The sequence below is a fragment of the Camelus dromedarius genome, chromosome 23 (genome assembly GCF_036321535.1).
Source record: "Camelus dromedarius isolate mCamDro1 chromosome 23, mCamDro1.pat, whole genome shotgun sequence".
Classification (NCBI taxonomy): Eukaryota; Metazoa; Chordata; class Mammalia; order Artiodactyla; family Camelidae; genus Camelus; species Camelus dromedarius.
The window spans coordinates 10,376,405-10,402,340 of record NC_087458.1 but is presented as its reverse complement, the minus strand read 5'-3'; the positions used below and the strand labels follow the sequence as shown (position 1 = coordinate 10,402,340).

The 25,936-nt window shown below is 51.3% G+C and overlaps 2 protein-coding genes across 2 annotated transcripts; both read right to left on the bottom strand.

Moving 5' to 3' along the window:
* Positions 1-450: 450 nt before the first annotated feature.
* NHLH1 (nescient helix-loop-helix 1) lies at positions 451-926 on the bottom strand. Its single transcript, XM_010993095.3, has one exon. The coding sequence runs from the start codon at positions 924-926 to the stop codon at positions 525-527; it is 402 nt and encodes a 133-aa protein (XP_010991397.2). The 3' UTR covers positions 451-524.
* Positions 927-11,788: 10,862 nt separating this feature from the next.
* NCSTN (nicastrin) lies at positions 11,789-25,917 on the bottom strand. The gene is made up of 17 exons (XM_010993098.3): positions 25,785-25,917; positions 24,459-24,563; positions 21,137-21,260; positions 20,603-20,724; positions 20,016-20,161; positions 19,143-19,293; positions 18,722-18,831; positions 18,311-18,463; positions 17,527-17,631; positions 17,269-17,346; positions 16,242-16,414; positions 14,707-14,809; positions 14,497-14,592; positions 14,109-14,196; positions 13,694-13,848; positions 13,243-13,455; positions 11,789-12,610 (listed from the first exon to the last, which is right to left on the bottom strand). Exons 1-17 carry the CDS (start codon positions 25,867-25,869, stop codon positions 12,488-12,490), a joined length of 2,130 nt encoding a protein of 709 aa, XP_010991400.1. The 5' UTR covers positions 25,870-25,917; the 3' UTR covers positions 11,789-12,487.
* Between the last annotated feature and the right edge of the window lie 19 nt (positions 25,918-25,936).

Sequence of the window (25,936 nt, the reverse complement as noted above, 5' to 3'; positions counted from 1 at the left end):
TTCCCAGCTACTGAGATTCCCCTCAGAGGAGTTACCTCACCCTGCCCCTGCTTCCCCAAGAGCCCACCCTCACTCTTACCCCAGCCTCCCCCTATTCCTGTTCCCAGGCTCCCTCCCTACCCTGGGCAGAAGAAGCCGGAACTGGGTGGAAAGAGGTTAGGAGGCAGAGCTGGGTCTGGGGTCTCTGAAATTTTGGATATAGGGATAAAAGAGCCCATGAATGAGCTAGGAGGAGATGCCAAGACCAAGGAAACCCACCACCCAAGCAAACATTTCTAACCAGCTGGGCCCCAACCACAAACTACAGAAGGTACCCATGAGAATAGCCCTCTGGGTGAGTAAAAGAAAGTCGCCTTTGTGACCAACCGTTGGACACTCTGCCTTGGCCCGGGGCCTGTGGGGACACGCCATGCCAAGGTACAGGGGCTTAGGGAGGACAGGCTGTGCTAAGCAGTGAGCGACAGAAGGGACCCCAGAAAGGCCCCGGGAGGAGGGGTGAATCCAGGGCGGGAGGCAAGCCTTAGTCAGACGTCCAGCACGTGGTTCAGGTAGGAGATGTAGCAGATGGCCAGGCGCAGGATCTCGATCTTGGAGAGCTTCTTGTCCGGAGGCAGCGTGGGCAGCAGCTTGCGCAGCTCGGCGAAGGCCAGGTTGAAGGCTTCCACGCGGATCCGCTCCCGCGTGGCGTGGGCCGTGCGGTACTTGGCAGTGGCGCGCCGCCGGCGCCGCCGCTCCTCCCGGCTCAGGTGCTGCAGGTCTTTCCGGCCAGTCTCTCCCGGCTCGAAACCCCGAGTCTGGCCCCCTCCGGGGCCCCCGGGCCCAGCCCCGTTGGGGCCCGCCCCGCCCCCACAGTCACTGAAGCCTGACTCGGTCTCCGAGTGGGTGGGAGGCAGGTCCAGCTCCATGGTGTCTGAGTTGAGCATCATGATGGATGCCCCCCGCCCTGCGAGATCAGGATCCCTTCCCCACCCCTCCCTCTGGGAGCCTGAAAGCTGGTTGCGGGAGGGGCAGGAAGGGCCTGGGGTGATGGGGTCTGCCACTGAGCTCAGGAAGTCAGAGCCGCTTCAGGGTTCCATGTTCAGGGTTCCTGTCGGGAGCCTGGAAGAGAGAAGGGGAAATTGATAGGGGCCGAAGGAGGAAGGAGGAGACCAGCTCAGGGATGGGGAGGCATGGAGAAGGTTTGAGATGGGCTGGGAGCGGGGAGGTACGGTAAGCCTGGGGGAAGAGCGGGAGAAACACGGGAAGGGGTGGGGGAGGTGGGGCAGGAGAGACAGGCAGGTGGCCACTTTGCAAAGGAGTAAGAGGAAAGATAGAAAGAAGGGAAGAGAATCCAGAAAGCGAGCAACAGGAAAGGAGGAGAAATTGTGAGAAGGGCAGGATAAAATAGAGTGGGAGGATTAAAGACCTAAATGTAAGACCTAAAACTGCAGCTCCTAGAAGAAAACACAGGGGGAAGCGTCATGACATTAGACTTGGCAATGATTTCTTGGGTATGACACCAAAAGCACAGGCAACAAAAGCAAAAATAGACAAATGGGACCACATCAAACTTACAAACGTGTGTGAATCAAAGGACACAATCAACAGAGTAAAAAGGCAATGGGGGAAAATATTTGCAAATCATATAGCTGATAAGGGATTAATAGCCAGAATATTATAAAGGACTCCTTCAACTCAACAACAACAAAAAATCAAATAACTTGATTTAAAAAATGGGCACAGGACTTGAAGACATTTCTCCAAAGATGATATACAAATAGTCAACAAACATATAAAAACATGTCCAACATCACTAATCATCAGAGAACTGTAAATCAAAATCACAATGAGATATGACCTCAAACCCATTAGGATGGTTACTATAAAAGAAAGAAAGAAAAAAAAAGAAACCAAACAAACAAACCCATAAAATAGCAAGTGTTGGCGAGGGTGGGAGGAAATTGGGACACTTGTGCTCTGTTAGTGGGATTATAAAATGGTGCAACTGCTAATGGAAACAGTATGGAGGTTCCTCTAAAAACTAAAAATAGAATTACTATATGATTTAGCAATCCCACTTCTGTGTATATGTCCAAGAGAACTAAGTCAGGATGCTGAAGAGATGTTTATGATCCCATGTTCACTGCAGCATTATTCACAATAGCCAAGATATGGAAACAACCCAAATGTCCATCAACAGATGCATGGATAAAGAAAAGTGACACATATGTACAATGGAATATTATTCAGCCTTTAAAAGAAAGAAAATCCTGTCACATGCTATAACATGGATGAATCTTGAGGACATCCTAAGTGAAATAAGCCAGTCACAAAAGCACACATGTTGTATGATTCCACTTATATGATGTACCTAAGTAGTCAACTTCATAGAAGCAGAAGGTAGAATGGTGGTTACCAGGGGCTGCAGGGAGAGGGGGAAGGGGAAGTGTTGTTTGGAGGGGGTAGAGTTTCAGATTTACAAGATGAAAAAGTTCTGGAGAGCTGTTTTGCAACAATATGAATATACTTAATATTATTGAACGGTATGCTTGAAATGGTAGATTTTATGTTATGTGTTTTTTATCACAATAAAAATTGTTTTTAATAATTTTTTAAAAGGTGAAGGTAGGGGGAGGAATTGAGCAAGACTGGAGCCACAGCTCCAAGAGAGATTGTGGCTCTAAACCTTTCCCAGTAGTTCGGGGAGAACTACAAGCCTTAGCCCTACAATCCCCTCCCTCCCAGGGCCCCTCTGCACTCTTGCTGCTGCTGTACGTGCTGAGGGGAAGGGGGGATAAACACGCAGATTGCCCTTTGTAGAGTGGACTGGGACATATGGAGCTCGGCACAGCTGCCCTAGCTCAGTCCCTCCCAGCCCCCAAACTCTACAACAAGACCATTGTAGACACCAGATCGCACCTCCCTGACCACTAGAGTCAGGGGAGGTCTCTCCACTGGCCAGGATCCCCCAGCTCAGGACAGCTCCTTCCTCTAGCTCTGTCCTCAACACCCTCAACCCTTGCCATTCCCTGGCCCTTTTGGCAACTCTGCAAGGAAGATTGGGAAAAAGGAACATAATCAACTTTCCACTCCACATCCTCCCACAGCCCAAGGCTGGTTCAGAGGTGGCCTGCAGAGGAGGACGTGGACAGCTTTGGTAGGGGAGGCACCATTCTGGGGCTTGGCTAAGGTTTGCTTGTCCCTGGGACCAGAATAGGTCAGAAAGAGGCAGCAGGAACATGGCCCAGGAAAGGTTGGGGAAAGGGCTTTGCTTCTGGGGAATGTTAAGTGGGAAGAGTGGACCACTCACTGTGAGCTCAGCCAGACTTAACAGAAGCACAGAGGCTCCTTCCCAGTCACCACCTCCCCTTTCTTGCCAGCCCTGGTTCTTCTGCCTTAAGACACCTTCAGAGAGATCCGGACTCCCCAGCCTTGCCCCTCCCCACCATGCAGAAAACAGGCTTAATTGAGTAGTCAGCTAACAGTAAGCTCTGGGGGTTGGGGGTGCAGGATCACCCACATCTGACGGCATGTACATACCCAGGCATAACACAAAACGGAAGGTAGTTGGTGCTGAAATTTAGAACACGCTCCATATTCCAAAGGAACAAGAAGGGAGGGATGGCAGTAGTGTGGGAAGCCCCGAACCCAGCACCTCTCAGTACCTGTTTAGTGTCCCAACTCCACACCCCCATGCTTCAGGAGTTCAGCTGTGGGGTTCTCAGCACATCTATCACAGCCCAATTCTCCCTCTGCCTGGTCCCCATGTTCCTTCATCCCTCATCACTTTGCCCTCCCTTCACCCAGGTGCTCCCAATCTGACCTCAGTCCCATTTCTACTCTGCCCCACTGTCTTCCTCACAGCTCCAGTCCTGGCTGCAGCTTCTATTTACCCATCAAGTCAGTCCTCACCCCAAAATCCACTTCTGGTCTCAAAGTTCCAGGTCCAAGGATCAGGGAGAGCAGCAATTCCAAGCATCCAAGGTAGGACTTCCTGCCTCACTTCTGCCATCCCCAGACCGACGGAGACTAGACAGGCACGAAGAGTCAAAGGGGAGAAGTGGGAAAGAGGGAGGTTCAGGGACGGAGAGACACAGCGCATGAGAGGACTAGAAGGAGGCTCTGGGAGGGGACTTGAGCCAGAGAGTGGGAGGGACACGCCCACCCACCCCTCCCCAGTCCGTGGTTCCCCCTTTACCTAGGAGGACCCTGTGAGGGGATCCAAGCTGGCAGGACAGGGGGTCAGCGTTGACAGCCCCAGTCTCCTCTGGCTGCTCAGAGCTCATCCGTCTGCAAAGTTAGTGACCAGCTTTCTAGACCTCTTCGGGGCAGCGTGGCGTGGCTGGACAGGCTCCAGGGCAGATGAGAGGGGTACACATGGTGGGGATACAGGGCCCAGGTCGACAGGGTGGGTTTAGCCAGGTACTGGGGCCACACTCACACACGCACACAGTCAACGCTCACAGACACATACACACCTGAGCTGGCCCAGCCCTATGTATATATATGGAGATACACAAACACCCCCAGCTTTCCATTGGCTGGCCTAGCCCCCCCGCTCATCAATATTAAACAGCCAGGCCAGGCAGCCATTGGCAGAGGGATCTGGGAACCCCCCCGGGAGCTGGGGGTGGGGGCTGGCCCTGAGGGGGGCGGGGAGTGGGGGAGCAGGGACATCTGTTCTCCATGCATATTTCATAAGCAAGAAATGGAGAGCTGGGGAAGGGGTGGGGCTGGGGCGAGAGCCAGGGCAGGATCACAGATGAACCCCCTCAGTCTCCCACACCAGAGGCAGCAGGGACAGAGGCCCCCAGCAAGCCAGGTTTAAGTGCCATGGTCCCATTCTGAGTCCCAGCTGGACTTTGACAGCCCCTTCCCATGTCTCCTTTTCCCTGGCAAAAAGGCTCTCAAAGGAACTAACAAGGCATTCTAGAAAAGGGCAGTGAACAGCACTAAAACGCAAGAGAGGACCCTAGAGTCCTTGCCCCCACCAAGCGCTCATTCTTGATAAAGCTAGTTCCCATCAGCCCCCTTGCCGGGCTGCCTGTGGCTACTGTTCAGGCCTCTGCCCTCATCACCTTGGCCCTCAGTCACCCCACACCTTCTTATCCCAGCCCCCACCTCCCACTTATCCCATCACTAGAGGAAGATCAGAGTCAGATTCCTGACAGAGATTCCACAAGGAGTTTTTCTAGGCTGGCCAGTCCAACCTGACCCACTGGGAATTGGGAGCTCTTAGGAGGAAAGAGGTAAGGGCCAAAAGGAGTAGAATGCAGGAGTGCCAAGAGAGAAGGAACCAGGGTTGGGAGGACACTGAGGGCGGAGGACAGGGCACCCAGGCAGGCTTCGAGTATGATGGAGCATCAAATGAGCAATAAGAAAACTAGCTACAAAATCATATGCAAATGGGCATTGATTAAGTTCACGTCAATAGCTCAGTTGCCTCCAGCTTGTGTGTGCATGTGCATGCGTGTGTGTGTGTGTGTGGGTGGGTGTGTGATGCAGAGTGGCAGGAGCATTGAGCAAGGGAAACAGGCAGTGGGCTATGTTTCAGTATCTGAAGTTCTCTTCCCCACTCAGCTGTTGAATGTCTTCATTGAACCTTTGTGAGTTTCCAAAATGAGCTGTGGCTGGGAGGACTCCAGAGACAATGTGCTATAGTGAAGAAAGCTCTGTTGGCTGTGTGACCTTGAACGAGTAACTTAACCTCCTGAGCCTCAACTTTCCTTTTCTGTAAAATGGGATTAACTGTAGCCTCTGCTTAGGTTGCCATGGAGATTAAGTGAGCTAATGCAGGTGATGGGCCCAGACCTTAGTAGGAGCACACCCCACCGTCAGGCTGCTGGAAGCATTTGCCATTTCCCTGTTGCTGATCAATCTTTTCTGGGCTTTCTCCAGGGTAAGGCATTCCCTAAGGAGAGTCCTATAATTCTTCCCCAAGCTCCCCCACCCCTCCCCACCCCTAGGTCTGGGAGGTGCCAACTCCCACCTGGGCAGGCCCAGACAGGTGCCCAGGCGCCAGCAGATGGGCTGAGCTGGAGGGGAAAGGAGGCTTGAGGAGGGGGGTTGGGGGGGCAGGGGATCAGGTGGCATCTCAGTTCTTGCATCATCATTGCCATGGTGCTGATTAAAAACCAATCTCTACCTAATGAGCCCCCAGCAACAACAATTCTACCTCCCCCACCCTCCTGCCCTCCACCCCATCCAAGAAATTGGGAGCCTGAGAGACTCAGGAGAGAGGGCCGTGGAGGAGAGGAGAGATACAGAACAAATGGGAGATGAAGAGGAAGCAGAAGAAATGAAGGGGGAGACACGGGGAAATATGGAGACCCAGAGAGAGGAAAAAAGATGAGAAAACATAGTCATTAGGTAACAGACATGGGGAAGACGTAGAGAAATGAGAAGACACGTCATGGGGAGCTGGAGATACAGGGGAGATGGGGAGAAAAAAGAGAGAGGATGGGAGCAGAAATGCCAGGTTTCCAAGGCTTTATGGAAGGCTCTGAGGTGCAAGCTATGGGGGGATAGAGACGTGAAAAGAGGAGCTGGTTAGGGAGACAGAGACCTGGGAGAATGATGGGCGTGGAGAATACACAGACATTCAGGGATGGACAGATACTGATCCTGGAAGAGTCCTGAGGGAGGCCCCAAGAAGTGTAGAGACATATCGACATGGGGGAGGCAGAGTGCAGACAGTTGTGAGGAAACAAAAAATGACCGGAGGGAGGGAGACAAGGTGGGGAGACATGACAAAGAGAGCTGTAGAGATGATGGACTGTTACTGAAATGGGGAGGCCCGGCTCCCTAAGGGTAAGACTTTGAAGAAAACAGAAGCAGAACCTGGAGAGACCCTCGAAGCAAAAGGGAACCATGGTGGGGGTGGAGGGGGTAGAGACAGGAGAGAGGAACCCAATCCCTGTTCCCGGCCCTCCTCTTTTTAGGCTGTTCAGTTCAAATACTCTGCCCTGCCACCTCCATCTTTGAAGTCCCCAGCCCAGGCTGTGCCCAGTGCAAGCTGAGGTTGGATGATCCAGGGGGTGAGAGGGTGCTTTGGGACCACCTCCACCTCCTTTGCATCTGTCATTCCAGAATCCTGGACTCTGGGCTCCTGACCCCAGTCTTCATTCAGGGATTCAGTTTTTGGTCCTCAGGGGAACAGCTAAAAAGAACAGAAGCGGGTGATAAAGGGGAGGAGCTAAAAGCATGGGGTGGTGGGAACAACTACTAATTCTACTGAACTTGGGGCCAGTGGACCTGGGTCCACACCCTGGTGACCTCAGACACGTCCTTTAACCTTGACGGAACCTATTTTGTCATCTGTGAAATGGGGAAAATGTTGCCCTCCTCATAGGCTTTTGTCCCACAGTGCATGGGAACATGCTAGGCAAACTGCAAATTGCAGACCCCAACTCTTACATTGATGTACAGTGATTCAAAGTTTGGTCCACACGTGTATATGAAGCATTGACTGAGGGAGGCCCGGGAGAGCTCTGAGGTCAGCCCAGGATGCCAGCAACCCCCAGGCCCTGAGGGGGTAGGAGAAGCCTGGGAGTCACGTGGGGGTCTTTGCTGTAAGAAGAGCAGGAGGAGCAGGGCCTGGGGATTGTAGGGGGAGACGACAATGTGGCTCTGTGGTTTATTGCTATTTTGCATTTTCTAGCCGTTCACTTTTTCAGTGTGTTACTCACCATCTCTTTTCATCTCCACACTGCCAGCCTATGAGGTAGATGGTGGGGGAGGGAGGTTGGGGTGTAGGGAAGACATGGGGGCAGGGGCCCAGTTCTTGAGGGTGGGGGCAGGGCCTGGAGGAGCCGAGAAGCAGTGGGTTTGGCAGGAGAGGGGGTGACATATGCGGGGAGCCCTGGGGACCCAACCAGGCTAGCGGCTGGCAGGGAGAGCAGACGGCGTTAACCCTCGCTGTGCCATGCTGCCTGACCCTTCCCAGGAGTGGCCCGGGGCTGGGGTGTTATCAGGTGAGAGGCTGCGCAGTGTTCTGGGTCACAGGAGCTCCTGGGCAGGAGCTGTTGTGATCCCAGGAAGTGGCGGCACTTCTTGGCTCTTCCTCCATCTTTGAGGTTCCCTCCTTGTCTGCTTCCACATGGTCTCCGTCAGTCTGTCTCTCCCTGTCTCCACCTCTCCGTGCCTCTAGGTGACAGCGGGTCTCTACTCTGGCTAACGACACAATCTGTCCCCCTCTCGGCTGCCAGCCCGGCTGGAAGCCCCCTTTTCAGCGCCGGGCCCCTGAGCCCTCTCTCACCCCCGGCCCCCTAGGCCTTTTTGCCTTTGTCTCCTCAGGCAGCCTCTTCTTTCTTCTCTTCTCTCTGCTCACCTCTCCCCAGCCCCGAGCCCATCTCCAATCTCATTACGGCCTCCTCCGACCACTGCCCCCCATCCCCCCAGCCTCTCCTCCTCCCTCCCCCATCCATCTGTCTCCCCTGAAGCCCTCCTCTTTGTGTCCACCCATCTGTCACCACCAGCTCTAGGCCCACTCCCCTCCTGGCCACGCCCGCCCGGCCTCTCTCCAGTCGGGCTCACTCCCGGACTCCCTTCTCTCCTTCAGCCCAACTAGGATTCTCTACTTGTAGTTTCCCTTCACTCCAATATTCGTTCTCCAGACACCCTCTTTCGTTTCCACTTTTCCTTTTTTCCCTCCAGTTTCTCTAATTCCTCCTCAGTTGATGGGGTGGGGGGAGAGAGGGGGGACTCTAGGGTCCCCACCCCCAGCTCTCAAGCACCAGGCAGCCAGGGCCAGAGGCTGGTAATACTCACTCACAGTTGCATCATCTCCTTAGGCCTCCTGAGATGCCCCCTCCACTCCTGCTGCACCTTTTCCCTGGTTGGGGACGGGGCTACAGTGCCCTTCTCCACAACAGGAGTGTGGGAGCCCCTCTATCTTCTGAGTGTGGATTCAGGAAGGAAAAAAATCTGAGGCCCACTCGGACCCTACCCTTCCAAGGTTCTCTGCTTCCCAAGCTCCACTTCAACAACTCCCACCAAGCTGTGAGAATAGGATGCTGTTTCAGAATCGCTTTTCTAACACATTAGGCACGATCCCCAAATGCCTCCTGTCGCTGGGTTAGAGGGCAATAAAGTGCCCATTAGGCCTCCCTCTCCAATGCAGAACTTTCTCACTACCTGAGAAAGCTCATGAATCGGTCAGCCTTCAAGCCACCCGCTGCCAGGAGGCGTTTAAGATGAAAGGATGCTGACTGTCAGGGCAGGGTGGGGCCTCAGACAACAGCCTCTCTGCCTCCACATTGTGCCGAGGAAAACACTGGGGCCCAGAGAGGGGAATGCCCTTTCCAAAGTCACACAGAGCATTGGAGGCACTCCAGAAAATCTGGTCCTGAGCTCTGCTCACAGCAACATGAAGTTCCTCCTTACCGGCCCTGCCCAAAGCCAACCCACCATCCTCTGAACTGGGGTAGAACCTCTTCCTAGCACTGATTTCACGTGATGCATATGCTGCCTCGCCTGGCTATTCTTCATCTTGTGTCATGTCCCGTCTTGCCATCTAGGCTCCAGATCCTAAGTCTCCAAGGGAGGTGCCATATCTCATACCCTTTTATGATGCTGGGACGGGGTGCCTTGCCCGTAGCCAGGCTCAGTAACTCAGTTACTGAGTTACACTACAGTTACACTCCCTGCTGTAGCTGCCAGTGCAGATATAAGAAATGTTCTCAGCTCTAATTTGCTATGTAACCTTGAGCAAGCCACATCACTCCTCTGGGCTACTGTTTCTCCCATCTATCAAATGAGTTCGACCATACATACAATTTCTAAGGTCTTATTATGTGGTCCCTCAAGGAAACAAAGTCCTACTGAATAAGGTGAGCTCGTAGTACAGAACATCAGACTCTGGATGAAAATATCTCCTCGCAGGATGTAGCTCTGGGACCAGTTACCCCAATGTGGGAAACAGAAAAGAGTAAATCCTTTACTCAGAGAAGCTGGGGAAGACATACCAGCTCATAGGAAAGCCTTCAGCGTTACTCTTGAGGGACCAGGTATCACAAGAGGCAGAGGCAGGACCGTCTTGGTCCTGGAGCAGAGTAGTCAGTTACTCATCTTTCCGTAGTGCGGTGTGAACTACCACTGGGCAGAAGTAGGAAGGGAGGGAGACCCTGTGGGACGGGGGGGGGGGGCCTGAAACATGACACATTTTGAAAGGCACAGGTAAGCAGGGCCTGGAGCAAGCGGGAAGAGGGCGGCTAAGGAGTTAAGTCTGTGGCCCTAAGACGCTGCCAGCTAGTCCCTTGCGGTCTCCAGGACGTAGGAGGTGCCTGGTGAGGAGTCAGGAAAGGGGATCCAAGTGGGTCATCTGGGAGCCTACGCGCCTTGTAGGGGACTGGCCTCCCCCAGAGCCACAGGAGCCCAGTTTTTTGGTCTGTAGTTTTGGGGGTGGGGATGGGGGAGGGAGAGGGGGAGGTAAGGCTAGCGTGGAAGGTGGAAAACAAGCTTGTGCTGCTCCTTCCCTAGGTGGAGACTGGAGGACCAGAGGCCCTCCATCCTGCACGTACCCTTCTTCCTGGCCCACCCCGTCCCCTTGATTCTGTCCAACCCTCTGCTTCCCTGTTCAGCCCCCTCACTGGTTCTCAGCCACTTTCCAGCTTCCCAAAGCTGCCAGCAGGATGAGGAAGCTTAGTGCTCTGTCCGCTGGGAGACCTGTTGGCCGAGGGAGGCGTGGAGTGGGCCCAGACGAAGGCGGCAGCTGTGCTCAACTCCCGCCAGCACAGAACACAGCTTCTCCGGCTCAAACTGGGAGGGGTGCGGTGGGGGGAAGCAGCGGGGTATATTTCCACATCCCAGAACCCCAAACATGCCCCTTGAGGGAACTTGGAGAGAAATCTCGAGAAAAAAATCACCCCTCTCAGCAGGATTTGAAAAGGTAAATAGCCCAATCAGGAAACAAACAGGAGTGCTTGGGACTCCGAAAATGGCCAGTTCTTTTCCATCTCTGCTGTCTTCAGGCACGTCGGAGACAGGCTGGTGGCCAGCAGTGGAGGGGAAGGCTGGCTTCAGGCGCCACTCCTGCCGCCTCTCTTCCCACCTCCGCTGACGCAGCCCCGGCCCACCACCACTTGCCAGTTCTGTAAGACTCCAGAATTTTGCCCATATGAAGACCCAGGGAATGAGTATCTCCAAAGAGCAGAGATTCTCCCTCGAGAAGGACCAAAACCACTCATGTTTTGGTCTACAAAATGCCCACCCTCGATGGAAAGCCCCAGCTCCTCAGCAGGCCAGCCGGGGGGGCCTTGATCTGGCCCCAGCCCCCTGCTGACCCCGACGGCTCGGGCACATGGGGTAACAGCGTTCCCACACACAACCCGTGCCTTCTCTTCGCCCTGCGCTCCCACACCCCGTGAACTCTTAACCGCCGCTCACATGCCTCCTCCGTGCAGCCTTTCTAAACACTACCCGCGCGGCCCTGAGTCCCTCCAGGTGCTACCAGAGCGCTCTGGGTATGCTGCAGTTTCTCCAGGTATCACACCTAGCTGTGAGTGGTTCTCCCTTCACCCCACGTGGGCACTCCTCAGGGGTCAGGGCTGCATTCCCTTCATCTCTGCACCCTAGCCTCTGTCTCACATAAAGAAAGAAACGTCTGTCAGATACCAAGTGGGAAGAAATTATGCTGACATGGTCCTTACGAGAGGGAAACCAGGGCTCCTGGGCTCCACAAGGGGCCCTTCTTTCAGGACTTCTGGTGCTGCTGACAGAGCCTTCCTCTTGGGCCCTCGGGGACCCAGAAGAGAACACGCGAGGTCACTGAACAAAGGGGCTGGGGAAGAATGACAGGCAATGGTACAGGTCACGTGGGAGAGTCTGTTTTAATGAAACTCGCTATTTATATATTTACATACGCGTGCACACACGCACACGTACGCACACGCACACACACACACATACAAAGAAAGGGAAAAAGAAAACAAAAACAGACATTACAGCTCAATAAAAATCACAACGGAGCACTGCGGGCTGGAGGTGGGATGCCCACCCAGCAGCACACCCACGCTGAGGTGCCGTCTAAGGGCCTGGAGACAGGACAGCAGGAGGGAGACAGCAGGCTCAGCCTGCAGATCGCCCCGGCCTCCTCCTCACGGCTTCCTTGTAGTTTGTTCCTGGTGTTCAACCCTTCATGTCCTTCTCAGGAAGGTGGTTGGGTACAGGGGGTGGGGAGCAGAGGGAGGAACAGGGCAGGGTGGAAAGAGTAGAAGAGGGATCCTGAAGAAGGGTGGGCAGCTAGGAGTCAAACGGGGGCAAAAAGTGTCTGGCATCCCGGGCTCTGGCAGGGGTGAGGAAGAGGAAATGGGCAGGGAGACAGGAGGGAAGAGGGGGCGACTTGTTTATCTCTCATTGTCTCTTTTGGGCAGTTCCACTTCTTATGTTAATCCCAGTCTGAGCCAGGCCCAGAGAGGTTCCAGTGACAAAACTAGTGGTTTATGTCCCAGTGGGACAGGTGATCTGAGAAGTGAAATGCAGAGCTGGCAGGGAAAGCTGGGGGTCCTCTTCAGTAAGACACAGATCCTGGTTCCCGGGGAGCAATGAAAAGGACATCGGCTTTGGCATTGATGCAGTAGGTGACCACGAGAGAGAAGACGAGGATGCCAAAGCCCACCATCAGGGTGATAAACTGCAGGGGGTGGGGGGCACAGGAAGGAGAAAGGTGCTCTCAGAACTCAGCATAGTTTTGTAACTGCTTGGGGCTGGGAGCCAGGACACTGGCATTATGGAGCTGGCTCCAAGCACCAAGTGCTGAGCAATCAGAGGCAGTATCTCCCCAACCTGGAGACTCAGCCTTCACATTTGATAAGAGAAGTAAAGTACCTCTGACCCTGGTTCCATCTTTTTAACTTAGATTTGAAGCATCCTGAAGATGGACCCATGACTGATTCTCAGTGGCCAGTTATGTGACTGACTGACTGACTTGTGACAGGTGCTCAGTAAGTTCTAGACTGACTCATCCTGGCTATGCCAGGTGGGAATGCTGGATGGGAGTGGAGCTGTGGAAGGGCTACGAAGGGTCCACCGGGTAAGCTGTATCTCCTTGGGTCTCCATAGGAACATATCTCCAGAATGAACCTACACTCAAACTATCAGTGAAGACATACTTCCTAATGGGGCATGCTGGCTGACTGCAGACAGATTTGTAGTGGGTTTCTGTGGCAAATCTGGGGCAAATGGGAGATGGAAGGGGTAAGAGACAAGAGGCAATAGAAGGAGGGGCACTAGACCTCCTCCATCACCCACCCCCCACCGTCTCACCTCAAGCTCTCTGCTGGCTATCAGAAATATCCGGGCGCGGATATCTTTCCAGCGGCTCTCAGTCCACGTAGAGTATTCAGTAGAGCCCCACTGCCTCAGTTCGAAGGCAGGGGACAAGGCCCTGGCCAGTCGTGCCGTGGAACGCACACATCGGGGGAGCTGGTCCGTCTCATTGGAATTCAAAGGGCCCTGAACCCACGCGTACTCATACAGCTGCACAGGAGACAGGCCACAGCGAGGGGCTGACAGGATCCTCTCTTACTCACTCCCTTGACCCTTCAGATAGTCCATTTTTACCCAGGCTACTGCCTCTTTGATACTCAAGTTCAAAGGGCTACATCCTCCCACCTCTCCATCCCAACCCCTTCGGTCCAAATGGACTTAGGAGATCCTCCAACGTTCTGAAGGGAAGTGGGCCCGCGAAGTACCTCCGACACCCAATACCACTCACATCCTTGTTTTCAGTGGGGATTTTACTTGGATCCTGGCACTGCTCTCGGGTGAGGTTGACTACTTTGCCCGTCAAATTTGCCAACGCATACTGCACAACGTAAGTGGTGTTGGTAGGGCTGGAGACGGCGATGTAATGCTGAAGGGGCCCATCACCTGATAGGAGACCACAAGGGAAGGGGGGATTTGGTGGGTGGAAGGTGGGGTGCAGATGGGCAGAGACAGGAAGAGCCCAAGATTGGCAGGAGCCAGAGAAGGGAAAGTTAAGAGACAAGGATCCAACAAACAATCAGGAGAAAGAAAACAGGCAAAAAGAAAACAGAGAGGAAAAGCAAAAAAGTAAAGATTAAACCAAATTGATGACTTTTTCTATCCTTTTCCTTGGGGAAGGGTCCTCTCCCACACCAGGTGCTTACCCAAGTAGGACCTTAAGTCCTGCCTGAGGATAGACTGGAACCATGAGTTGTTGGCTCTAACCAGGAACCCATAGAGCAGGCGGGTGACCTACGATTGGGACAGGGAGGAGAGAGAACCTTGTGACTTGGAGCCCAAGGGAAGAGTTATTAGTAGAGACCCAGTGTTGGGGTAGGAACCAGGCTGGCTCGACAGACACTGGGGTTGGGGAGACAGCAGCTGGCTCACAGCATGCAGACAAGGCCCACCAGAACTCCCTGGGGCCTCGCGGTCCTCACCTGCTCGTAAGGCATGCAGAATTCCAAGGTCTGGGAGACTAGGCAAAGGACCAGGATAAAAGATGGGGTATCCTGCTGTGTAAACAGAGACAGAGGGCCCATTTGCTCTTACCGTTTGGGGATCAGCCTGAATGGTGTCGCTGAAGTTGGTTCCTCCTGCAAGCTGGTACAGTGCCTGTCCCAGCACCGTGGCCACATCTGCCAGAGCCTGTGGTGAGTGAAGAGGGGGCGGAATGGCCCACGTTCTCTAACCTCAAACACTAGCATTCTAACCGTCTTCACTGTGTTCCCCACGCTCCCACCCAGCCCAGGTCAGTGCTACCTTGGCAGTGTCTGTCACAAAGTTCAGGTCCTCTTCAGGGCTCTGCGATTCAGGGTAGTTCACATTAATGTTCTCGGCAGTGTCGTAAATGCTCTGGTAATAGCTGCCAGGAAAGCCGGCGTGAGCCTGGGCTACATCCAGCCAGGGCCCTGCCCTTTCCTCCCTTAAAACAGTTCCTTCTGCAGGAACTTGGGGGTCTCATTTTTCCTCATCCAGGGAGGAAGGAAGAGAGAAAATCAGGATTCCATATTGAAGAAGGTGTGGAGAATGGGGACGTAGGAGCAAGGGTGGGAGTGGTTAGTTACATACAAAGACTTTTCCGACAAACAAGATAGAAAAGGTAAATGAGATGAGAATACACAACCGCTCCTTCCTGGGAGACCTTTAAACAGAAGACACACTTCCACGTTGTTTGGGTCTGAGATATAGGAGAATGGTTAAGACAACTCTCAGAGAACTCTGCCACATGTTTATCAGAGCAACAGTATGACTGTTTCAATGGACATTTATATTGAAGGTGGCTGGGAGTAGAGGGAGATGCGCAGCTCTGTGCACAGATACGTAACACTTCACTGCGTCAAACTAACCTGACGCTCCTCGGGGAGCCCCCAAGGAGACAGATCTTAGGGGAGAAGCTAAGAGGAGAGAGCTTCCAGCCTTTACCATCAATGAATGCCTGCCTCACACAGAATCAAGTCAGCCACGTATGTGTGGAAATGATGGACCACCCCTCACCCCACAGTGGCACAGAAGACAGATGTGAGGAAGAGAGATGACCCTATGTACTAGAACGGTCACCACCGTGAATAAATGAGAAGGTGCTACTTGGCTGGGGTTAGTTAGAGAAACAGAGCTTATGCATTTTTACTCAGAAACTCATTCAGCCTGTTGGAAGAGAGGAAGGGAGGCTTTAGCGTCCAGCCTGAATAAGAGGTCCCCTGTTAGCCCAGCCCTCAAGGCCTTGAGTTAGGGGCAGTTTAGGGGTGCCCGGGACCAGGAGAGAGGGGACTAGCAGGGCCTTACCCCTTATCTCTGGAGTCCCCTCAGCTGTAGGGGACCTTTTTCCACCCACACTGAACCACGTGCACTTACCATATGGCAAGAACATGTTACACCTCAGAGTATTGTCTGCAACACCCTCAGCTGGGCCTCAGACAGGGACAGCTCTCTGTCCTCCAGCCAAAGAACTCCCATTATCATTCAGGAGCTAGTTTGAGATGGTATGCCCTCTGCTGGCAGCCCTGGGGAACTCAGCCCCTGGAGAGCTTGGGAGGGGTGGAACCACAAATGGGGATGACTGTGCTAGGAAACAGCTAAGGGTGAGGACTGTTTTCTGAGTCAAATGAGGGGACTAGGTTAGATTTGAATAGGACACTGAGCAAAGAACACAGAATGAGCTGAGATTCTGGAAAGGGCGGAGTAGGGAGGGGGAGAGCGATGACCGTTCTTATCACAGAGACGTTTCTCTCTATGGACCCCAGACTGTGGCATAGATTCTCTTCGAGAATGAAGAGGACGCAGGTTAAGCGACTTACTGGTTCTGGAAGACTTTTTGGTGGTCAGCAAGAACAACGCCAGAGATGTTTCGAGCTCGAAGAAATCGCTGCAGAGAAGATGGTGGGAGAGGCTGGGACTGATCTGGCCTCCTGAGAACCACGTTAGGGACAGCAGTGCCACTCTTCTCCAGGGTGGCCAGGAGCTGCTCCACCTGGGGGATGGGGGGCATTAGCTGACGGGATGCTGGGGGAGAGGAAGCAAGGGGTCTCTTCTAGACCTGAAATGCTCTCCACTCCAAGTCCCCAACCTGCAAAGCCGTCCTAAAGCCTCCTAGATCTAAATTCCTCAGGCCTTTGGGGATCAAGGCTCTCTGAATTTCCTGCAGCTCCCATCATCCTGTTTAAGTGACGGCATGAAGAAGGAAGAGGCCTGCGTTTTTCTCATATTTACAGGTAAACCCCACTGTTCTCAGGACACAGTCTTCTCTTCAGTTGATGTTTCACTTATTATTTGTTGTGCAGAACTGGAGGAGCAAATAATAATACAGAACAGTGCTGCGTGCCACACCGTAGCCCTCTCTGTACGTGCTACAGGAGTCCAGAGCAGGGAAGACGCTGAAGCTGGGGTGGCAGAAGGACCTCAGGGAAGAAATAGACCTAAAGCTGGATTTTGAAGGGAGGGAGGACCTTGAACGAGCAGTGAGGAAAGTGGAGGACAGTCTGGGTAGGGAGTCTGACACAGTCAGGGCAGGGCAGCCAGGACAGCTGGGTCCACATAGCAGCAGTAGAGAAAGGAACCACTCACTTCTTGTCCTTAACGGGCAGTGAGAGTTTGCCAGGCACCAAATGATCAGAGTACCACCCGTCCCAGGGAACCAGCGACAGGAGCAGAGCTCATGGTTCATCTTGGGGAACAGTAACAGCTGAGGTTCACCCTTTATCCAACACCCAACCTACGGTCCCATCTCAAGGCCCTGGAGGCTGGTAGGGAGAGGGCTGGGCAAGGGGGTGCCATATTCTGAGCTGTTGAAACAGAAAGTGACGGGGAGAGATGTTCTCAGATTACCTGCTTCTGTACAGATTCATTTTTCTGAGACATGGGGTCTGTGTGCATCCAAAGCTCTAGTGACGTCCTTAAGGCTACCTAGTGGGAGATGAAGAAGCAACACTTACAATTAGTCTCCCATTCTGGCCGGTACCTGGGAGAAAGAAGTGGGATCAGAAGTCAAGGGAACAGGTGGTGGCACCTGCAGGGAGGACAACAGAACAACAGAGGGGGAAGCTTTAAATAGGAAGGAAGGGGTGGAGGACACGTGCCGCACACCTGTCCCAGCTCCACAAATGAGTCGATGTTCTCTAACTGCACAGGAAACTTGCCCTTCTCCATATCATAGACCATTCTCGAGCTGCCAATGTAGTCAAATGTTTCCTGAGGGGTGGAGATGAGTGGGAAAGGGAACAAGATTCCAAAGCTTTAGGGCAGCCTCGTGCCCTGAGGCCAGATCATCAAAGCACCAGGCACAAAGGCTACTGTCTCATGTTATCTCAACTGCTGGCCAGTTACAGTCACATGACTCTGCCCTCCTCCCTGTCCCGCCTCCCAGCTGTGACTATGCCTCACATGTAAGCGTCACAGGACTTCTCGAGCCCAGACAGGGGGAGAGCAGCCTCAGTAAAGGCCCGAGGCGAACATCAGCTGGTCTGTGCCTGCTTCTTGCTTCTCCCCCACCTCCGCTGACTCAGCCACGGCTGCTGTCCCCTTATTCTAGGACCAGGCTGTGGTGGCAGTGAGGAGAGGCAGGAGCCTCAGGGCTCCTGGGTGGAGGTGGCAGGAAAAGCATCCAGAGAATAAAAGTAAAAGAAGGCTTCAAATAGACCGTATCAGCGGGGGACTGAGGGAGTTGGCAGTATACCATTTCCAGGTCAGGGCGCAAAGGCTTCCTAAAATGGGGGAATCTGGATGGGAGACACGTGTAGATGCACCCAGAAGCTCTCTGCTCAATAACAACTTAGGTCAGGTGCTGAGATCTTCCCCAAATAATGGCCACTCCCACCTTTACCAGTCTCCCCACTTCCCTGCCATCCCACGCCAGCCAAAGAGCCCTCACCCCTTGGAAGAAGACAAACATGACGTTGCGGGGCAGAGTGGTCACATCGGGTGCCTTCTGCAGAGCTTCCGCTGCGGCCAGCTGGGTGACGAAGGAGGCAACGGCACTTTCAGCCCCTGGGGCCACATTCCAGAAAAACGAACGACTGTCCAGCTGGGTAGGGCAGAAAAGACACGGGCAGGAAACTCTGAAAATGGAAACTCAGACCAGGCCCCAGTCCCCAGTCCCCATCTTCTGCTCTAGCCAAGAGAACGTCCTGGGGCCTTGGCTGGAAGCCGAGAGCCCCACAGCCCAGATCCCGCTCCGTCTGAGGCTCCCCGCTGGAGCAACTCAGAGCCCTGACAGGCCCAACAGAGGACCCCCACCCTTTGTGTGCCAGCCCCGCTCACCCTGTTCAGGGCCACCACTCACCCGGGTGGCAGCCACCACGACCCTGTCATCAGGATCCAATGTCCCAGATGTATTTATAGGGTTAAGCATGCTCCACACGTTGTAGTCAGACAGGGGGTCGCAGACGATTTCTGAGCAGGACACAAACAGTGAGAGACCCCGAAAAGTAAGGGAGAAGGGAGCTACGAGGAAGGCCCAGAAGACTCTGCTGACCAGCGCGCCACGGACTTGGAGTCATCTCCACTATCTCACTGACCCAGGTTGGTTCCTCCGCCGCTGAGCACTTCGGGGACAAGCTGCCTCGACTGTGTGGAACTGTTTCCACTTCCCCCACCCAGTGCTCCCCGCCTGTGCGCACTCCTCCCCTACAGGAGTCTCGCCCATGCTCCCCGGCCTGGCCCATCCTCCCGCCCCAGGGCACCCAGCATGCCTGGGATCCTACCCGGGTTGATGCTGAAGGTGCTCTGGATGGAGCTGCGCCGCATGCAGGTGACAGTGCTAATGACGGCGTGCATGTGTGAGAAGAGCTGCATGGCACACAGCGGGAAGGTGGGGGCTGAGCCGTTCTGACTCAGGTTGTGATCTCGGTAGCACTGGAAGGGGAGACAAACCCCACTGAGGCAGCTAGTTGTGCAGTCCCTCCCATACTTAGCAGAAAGAGGAGGGCCCAGCTCCATCCTTAAGACACTGCCACATCTGTTCCTGAGCTGTAGCTATCCTGGTACAACCACACAGAACTCATCAAGAGGTGGAAAGGGGCTTAGCTGGGGTGTATGAAATTACCCTCTACCAAATGGCCTGGCCCAATTTGGAGCTTCCGTCACTGTTCCTAAAGTGATTTGCTGTTAAGAGCACTGGACTGGAAGTGAAAAACCAAATTCAAGACAACCTGGACATCAACTCACCATGTAACTTTGGACAAATCAACTGCTCTATGTATTAAAATTAAAGAACGTTAGACTAGAATTAGAGAACATAAGGGCTAAAAAGAACTTCAGAAATTACTGAACTGAATCTCTCAATTCCTAGTCCAATGCTCTTTTTACTGTACGAAGGGTTCTAAACTAGAGCTCTAAACCTTGTTTCATATTAAACATTCTTTATGTTTCCTTCAGTCTAAAAGCCTTTAATGCTATAATATCAGGCAGGAGAGAAACAGGAGAGGGAAATGTGAGAAAAATACACTTCTTGGCTCTTCTCAGAGCAACTGTCTTTCAGAGGGTACACCAGTAGGAAGAATGAGTCTCCCTCCAAACAAGAGGAGAGCCTAAAAAGTGATTCTAACTGGAATTCCCAGAGCTGGCAGAGTCATTACCTGCTTAATGACATTAGTTTCATTTTCGTCTTCAAGAAGGAAGATGGGGAAACTAAAGTCTTCATAAGCCAAGCCATTGCCCAGGGAGTTCCACGGTATTTTTTTGCAGTGAGCAAACTGTGGGCCATAGGAGCTGGAGTAAATACCTGAAAGGGAGGACAGGGGATAGGATGTTGGAGCACCAAGTACTTAGGGACCAGGTAAAGGAGGAAGGCTAGGATATCATACGGTTGGGACTGAGAGTTCCAAAGGAGGGGGTAAGTCAAAGAAGCAACCATCAACCTATTACCACCTACAGGAAAACACACCCTGGTATCAGCGAGCCCTAGGCTGGCCAACTGGGGATCTGAGCACATGACAATAAGGGAGGATGGAAGGTGAACAGAAGAAGGGGGAGCAGGAGAGAGAAGGGATGAGTGGCAAAGACAAAGAAACGCTGTCTTCTGTTTGGGAGTCTGTTGCTCACACTATACACAGACACACAGAAGACACATACCCTTCCCAACCCCCACCCTCCAAGACACAAGACTGAAGCAACAATGAGCTTTGGGTAACGGCAGGCTCCCCTGATCCTTTGGGGTTCTTACCAAACCCATCATTGGGACACTGCACACTAGGAGAGAAGCCTGGGGCAGGACTGGGCTTGGCTAAAGATACCGCAAGACCAGCAATTCGGCCGGTTGTCCCCTTCAGCTTCTCCATCACTTCCCTGAATAGGGTGAGAATGCCATGAGGTTATCAAGCAGCCCAATATCCCGTCCCCAAGGATGGAAACAAATGGGGAACTAGGGGAATCAACACTGTTGACTCACTTCTTGCCTTTCACTCTCTAATTTCTGAGTGAGGACTATGACCTAATCTGAGCTCAGGGCTTAGTCTCATCTACACTGTGTCTGTGCTCCTTGCCTTCCTCTCTGGGGTCCTGACTCTCTAGAGCTCTACTTACAAGGTCATCAAAATGATTCCTTTTAATGACACATCTTTTCTTCTGAGGATCACCCCACTCTCTGCTCCAATTAGACTAGGGCAGCCAAGGGAAGTTTACACTCACAAGTGTGAGGGCTGTTCACTGACCTCCCCTCTCTGGATGCATTTCTCCAGTAGGAATACATAGTTCTTACCTGGTAAAGAGAGTGCCCTCCAGCAGAACCACGTAAGGCGGGTTAGGGCCATCAGTCAACACCCACTGCAAGTCCTCTTTCTTCTCTACTACGTGGATAATCCCTGTGTCCCCACTAATGGAAGCTGCCAGGACAGAATGGGTCAAATTAAAGTTCCCACAGTTGACAATTCTGATGCCTCACTGATTCGGCAGATCATTTATCCCTCCAAAATGTCACAAGACATAGTGTTAATGAAGCCATCTCTGGATTGGAACTGAAGAGCTTACTACCCTGGCTCCATATGAAGGCTACTAGGAGGGAATGAAGACAAAAGAGCCCAGAAGTCTACACGTTAGAGGCCTGGGTCATTAAATGTCAGAAAGGCGCTGTGATCTTCATTTTCTTGCCCTCTTCCCTCAACCTCATTTAGCCATATAAACAAGATTCTGTAATAGCAGACACCAAAGTTTCTAAACCTGTATTTGCTCCATGAAATGGTAGGCTCTAGATCTCAAGCTCACAGTTCTAACACTGAATCTTCCTTTGTGAAGACATATGTAGATTTCCTTGGTCTCACAGCCTCCCTCAATCTCCATTCCTCTGCCTTATTTGGTAATGACTTAACTTGCTTTTGGCCAGTTTTGGATACGGTTAATGAAGAACTCTGAGTTCCCTGGAACACAGCTTCCCAAATGATGGGCCTTGAATGGATCAGAAGTGCTAATATTGATTCCTCTGGGGATCGAGAGTTCCCAAAGACCCTAGGTTGGTCATCCCAGGCCAGGAGCAGATTCATCTATTACCCTCGGAAGCCCTATACATAACATTTTCTATGTGTTTCATGACAAAGACTGGGAGGTACCACTGCAGAGGACGGATGACCCAGAGTCCAGAATGCCTTGAGTTCTATGTAGTAATGCTCCAAGTCTCTAGTGATCTATGTAGAGACATTCTTGGGCCTTCCGCACAAGTATTCACCCCACTGAAAACCGAATGTGTTATTCATAAAGTATTTTAGGGCAGTATTTCTCAACCTGGGCCGTGTATCAGAATCACTTTGGAGTTTTAAAAAATACAGATGCTTGGGCCTTACCTCAGATCTACTAAATTAAAATCAATAAAAGTGAGACCCAGGTGTGTTTATTTTCAAAACAAGACATGTGTGGTTCTTTATTAGGCATGAGAACAATAGCTCTAAACCAAGACACTGTAACTTGCATGAAACAAAACCAACAGGTACTTTTAGATGGCCAGCCAGGTAGACTTTTTCTCCCAAGGGATCTGGTGAAATCTAGATAGAAGGAGGTCCCCAACATTCAACTAAGTCTTATATATAGTAAAAACTTAACAAGTTCATAATGTTACTGATAATAAAAAAAAAAAATATAGGACTATCAGAATCTGGAAGAACTGTGGTAAAGATCTAGCTACCAAATGGCAGTTCTAAGTAAAACAAGAGACCACAATGCATGCCACAGTACTAAAACATGGGAGAAGGAAAAGCTCATCTGGCAAATAAAAAATATACAACTTTAGCTCCAAGGAGGACAGGAAGAAGACAAGGCTATAACACTGGCCTGAAAGAAACCTGGATTCTACCCTGGGTTCCCATTGGAGACTGTGTAGTCTTAAATAACTTGCTTACTTTCCCTGGGCCTTCAGTGAGCAGAAGGCTTTTTCATCTCATACTGTAGGGACAGAGTGAAAAAGCAAAGAAAGGAAGGAAATAAAAGGAAGCTACAGGTAATCTGTTTTGAGCACTTTTAAGAGTCCAATAGTTAAAGAGCATTAGAATCGGAAAATCAAACCTAGGTCTTTTTCTCTTTAAATTATGCTAGCAACTCTAATTAAAGAGGGTGTAGCTTTCTCAGAATGGACACATATAATGAAGTAAGACTTAGAAATAAGTAGGTTGAAAAGGAAACAAGATCTTAATGAGGAAATGGCCAAAGAACAGCCCCTCCCCTTCTGTCTCTCTGTACTGGCACCAGGCTTTATCTCTGGAGGCTATTGCTTTGTTTCCCACAGGGCTGCTCTAAGAACATGCAGCGGAATGACTCATTCCCAAAAGGAGTATCTCAGAGCTCAGCTTCAGGAGGATGGGGGCCTGGCCTAGCCTTTTGCACCAGAGTGGGGTTTTAGCAAGACCAGCAGTCTGATCTCAGCCCACAGTGGACCTGGCTCCCTTCTACTCAAAGCCAGTTTAAGAACAAAGTCCAACAAAAATTTTATTTGGAACTATTTGGAACCAATGAACCTACTCTCAGTACTTCTGTAGCAAGGATATGGACAATTAACACAGAATACAGCTAAGGGAAGGACGGGTAGAGCAAGTCCTTTACTTTCCAGCATCTAGGTTTGTCCTACCAAATTGGAAGCTTTCAGCCAATCACAGACCACTGCTGAGACCCCACTACTTACTCAGGATCACCAAAAGAAATTTATTAAAGGTAGTTTGACTTTTGGCTTTGTGCAGATATATTCTAACCATTTTTACAGGAGTAAACAAATTCAGAGGTAACCAACTTGATGATGAAGAAACCAAGATCTGACTCCACGTTTCCTCCTTCCTTGAAAAAGTACATTCTGACAGAGCTACTATCCACAGAACAAAATCTGAAGATAAAAGGTTAAGCAGCAAAGGAACTGGGGATTTAGCCTTCAGATTACAACTTTTTTCCCCCTCATAGTTTTGTAAACATACCATGTTGACATGTTACCCCATTTTGGAACATATTTACAAAACACAAAGACACATCCGGAAGCTTTACTACTTCCTCTTCCAACTATTTGGCTTTCTCAGTGCTTTCTTTTCAAATAGTTCACTGCCTTAAAGAAGTCCATTTGGTTCCAAAAAGATCATTCAGAGTTCAGGTGTTGACTTGACTTCATAGAATATGAGGCTTTTTTTTTCCCTTAGAGAAGAGTATAGCTTGCTACCTAACCTACTTGGTAGTTAAGACACTTGGCTTAGACCTTAGACCACCAGGGATCAAATCCTAGCTTTATCACTTAATAGCAAGATGATGTTGGAAAAGTTATTCAACTTCTCTAAGTCTCAGTTTCATCATTTGTATAATGGGGGTAGGAGCAGAACCTACTTCATAGGGTTGCTGTGTGGTTAAATGAGATGCACATGTAAGAAGTTTAGTATGCAGTATTTACTAAATGTTAGCTCTTATTAATTATCTCGCCTAGTTTGACAAATGGTTCTCTATTGCCCACTACTCACATAGCCTAATTTGTGTGCTGAGACTCCCCAGTAGAACTTGGATGTTTATACCTAGGTCACAGACTGAAATATCAATGGCCATAAACACAAATCCCAACCTCAACTCACACTGGCAGCCAATCTGATGAGTGGCATTGAGCAGTCGGACACAGGGAGCTGTTTTATTTAAGGGGATGTAGATCTTCCTCTCGACTGAGTTTCCCTCACACAAACCTGATCAAAAGATAAAAAGTGTTAGAAGAAATTGAGAGATATTGGTACTAGCCTCTATCATGTCATTAATTTGCTGGGGCGTGAGTATATAATACTTTCTAAAATGGGACTAATGTCTATTCTTCTCACCTCTTGGGTGTATTATTGGAACAAATAAATGCACTTAGCTATGTACCACAGAGGGTTACTACAAATCTCACATAAAGCAACTGACATTGAGGCTAAAAGAAAGAAAATTTGATTTGTCAAAGGAAAGGCATTTAAGTTCAGAAATACCTGCTTCTGGTTGCATGGATGACCATACTTCTGCTTTTCTATTCTGTATGTATACTACTAATTAGTTAATAAAACAATGTCAGTTTAAGACTATAGATTACAATAAAAAAAATCTGAGACATTTTCCCACGAGTCTGAACAGAACTGGCAGAAGCCTTAAGTCATACACTCTATCATTAATCTAACATTAGTAGGTCATTTGTATGTGCCCACAGTGTAAGGAAGCTAGTTTCTCCGTTGGGGATCTTTAAAAACAATCTGCATTTGGGGGAAGATACTGTTATGGTTATAAACAGGCATGTTTGCATTTTAGGGCTTGACCAACTAGAAAGCCAATACCAGAAAGTAAATGCGTATAAACAAACACCTGTGCACATTATAAATGCCTAAAGTTCCTTGAATCATTATTTCACGGTCTAAACAGTTAAAGAGTACTAATATCTTACCATAGTCTGACTCTACTGATCAGACAAGCTGAGGCAAAGCACAAGGATGTGGGTTTATGGTGGAATCCACAGAAAGACAAGGCATCTACCTTCTAAGCGCCGCAATGCACCCACAGAACCAGGCGCTTTCATCTTAAAACTCTACATGCGCTGGGAAGAAAGCTGAACTCTGACACCTGTCCTTTTTGATTGTGGGTGGGGTGGTTGGGGCCGCGGGGAAAACGAGGCATCGGGACAAAGTGGAATAGAGTCGGGCTGGAAGTCCAGGAAGAGGCCTGACGGAGGAGATGGGGCGACACAACTTGCCGCGGGGAAGAAGGGATCTTCAGGTCCCGGCAAAGGGGGAACTTCTGTCGTGGGAACGAAAGAGAAAGAGGATATACAGGGTGGGGGGACAGAGGGGCAGCTGGGACCAGAAGGGAGACGGCGGCGCTCGCGGCTGGGCTGATCCGGAGAGTTCTTCTTACAGACTGGAGCTCACGGGCGCGGGAGGCCTCACCTGCCAGTAGGACGCAGAAAGACAGAAGGCGAAGAAGACACCGACTTCCCGGGTCAGCCACAGAGCCGCCCCCAGCCGTGGCCATCTTGCCTGTTGGCTGGGCGGAAGGTCGGTTCCCTTCCAGCCGGGCAGTGGCCTCTCTGGGCCAACAC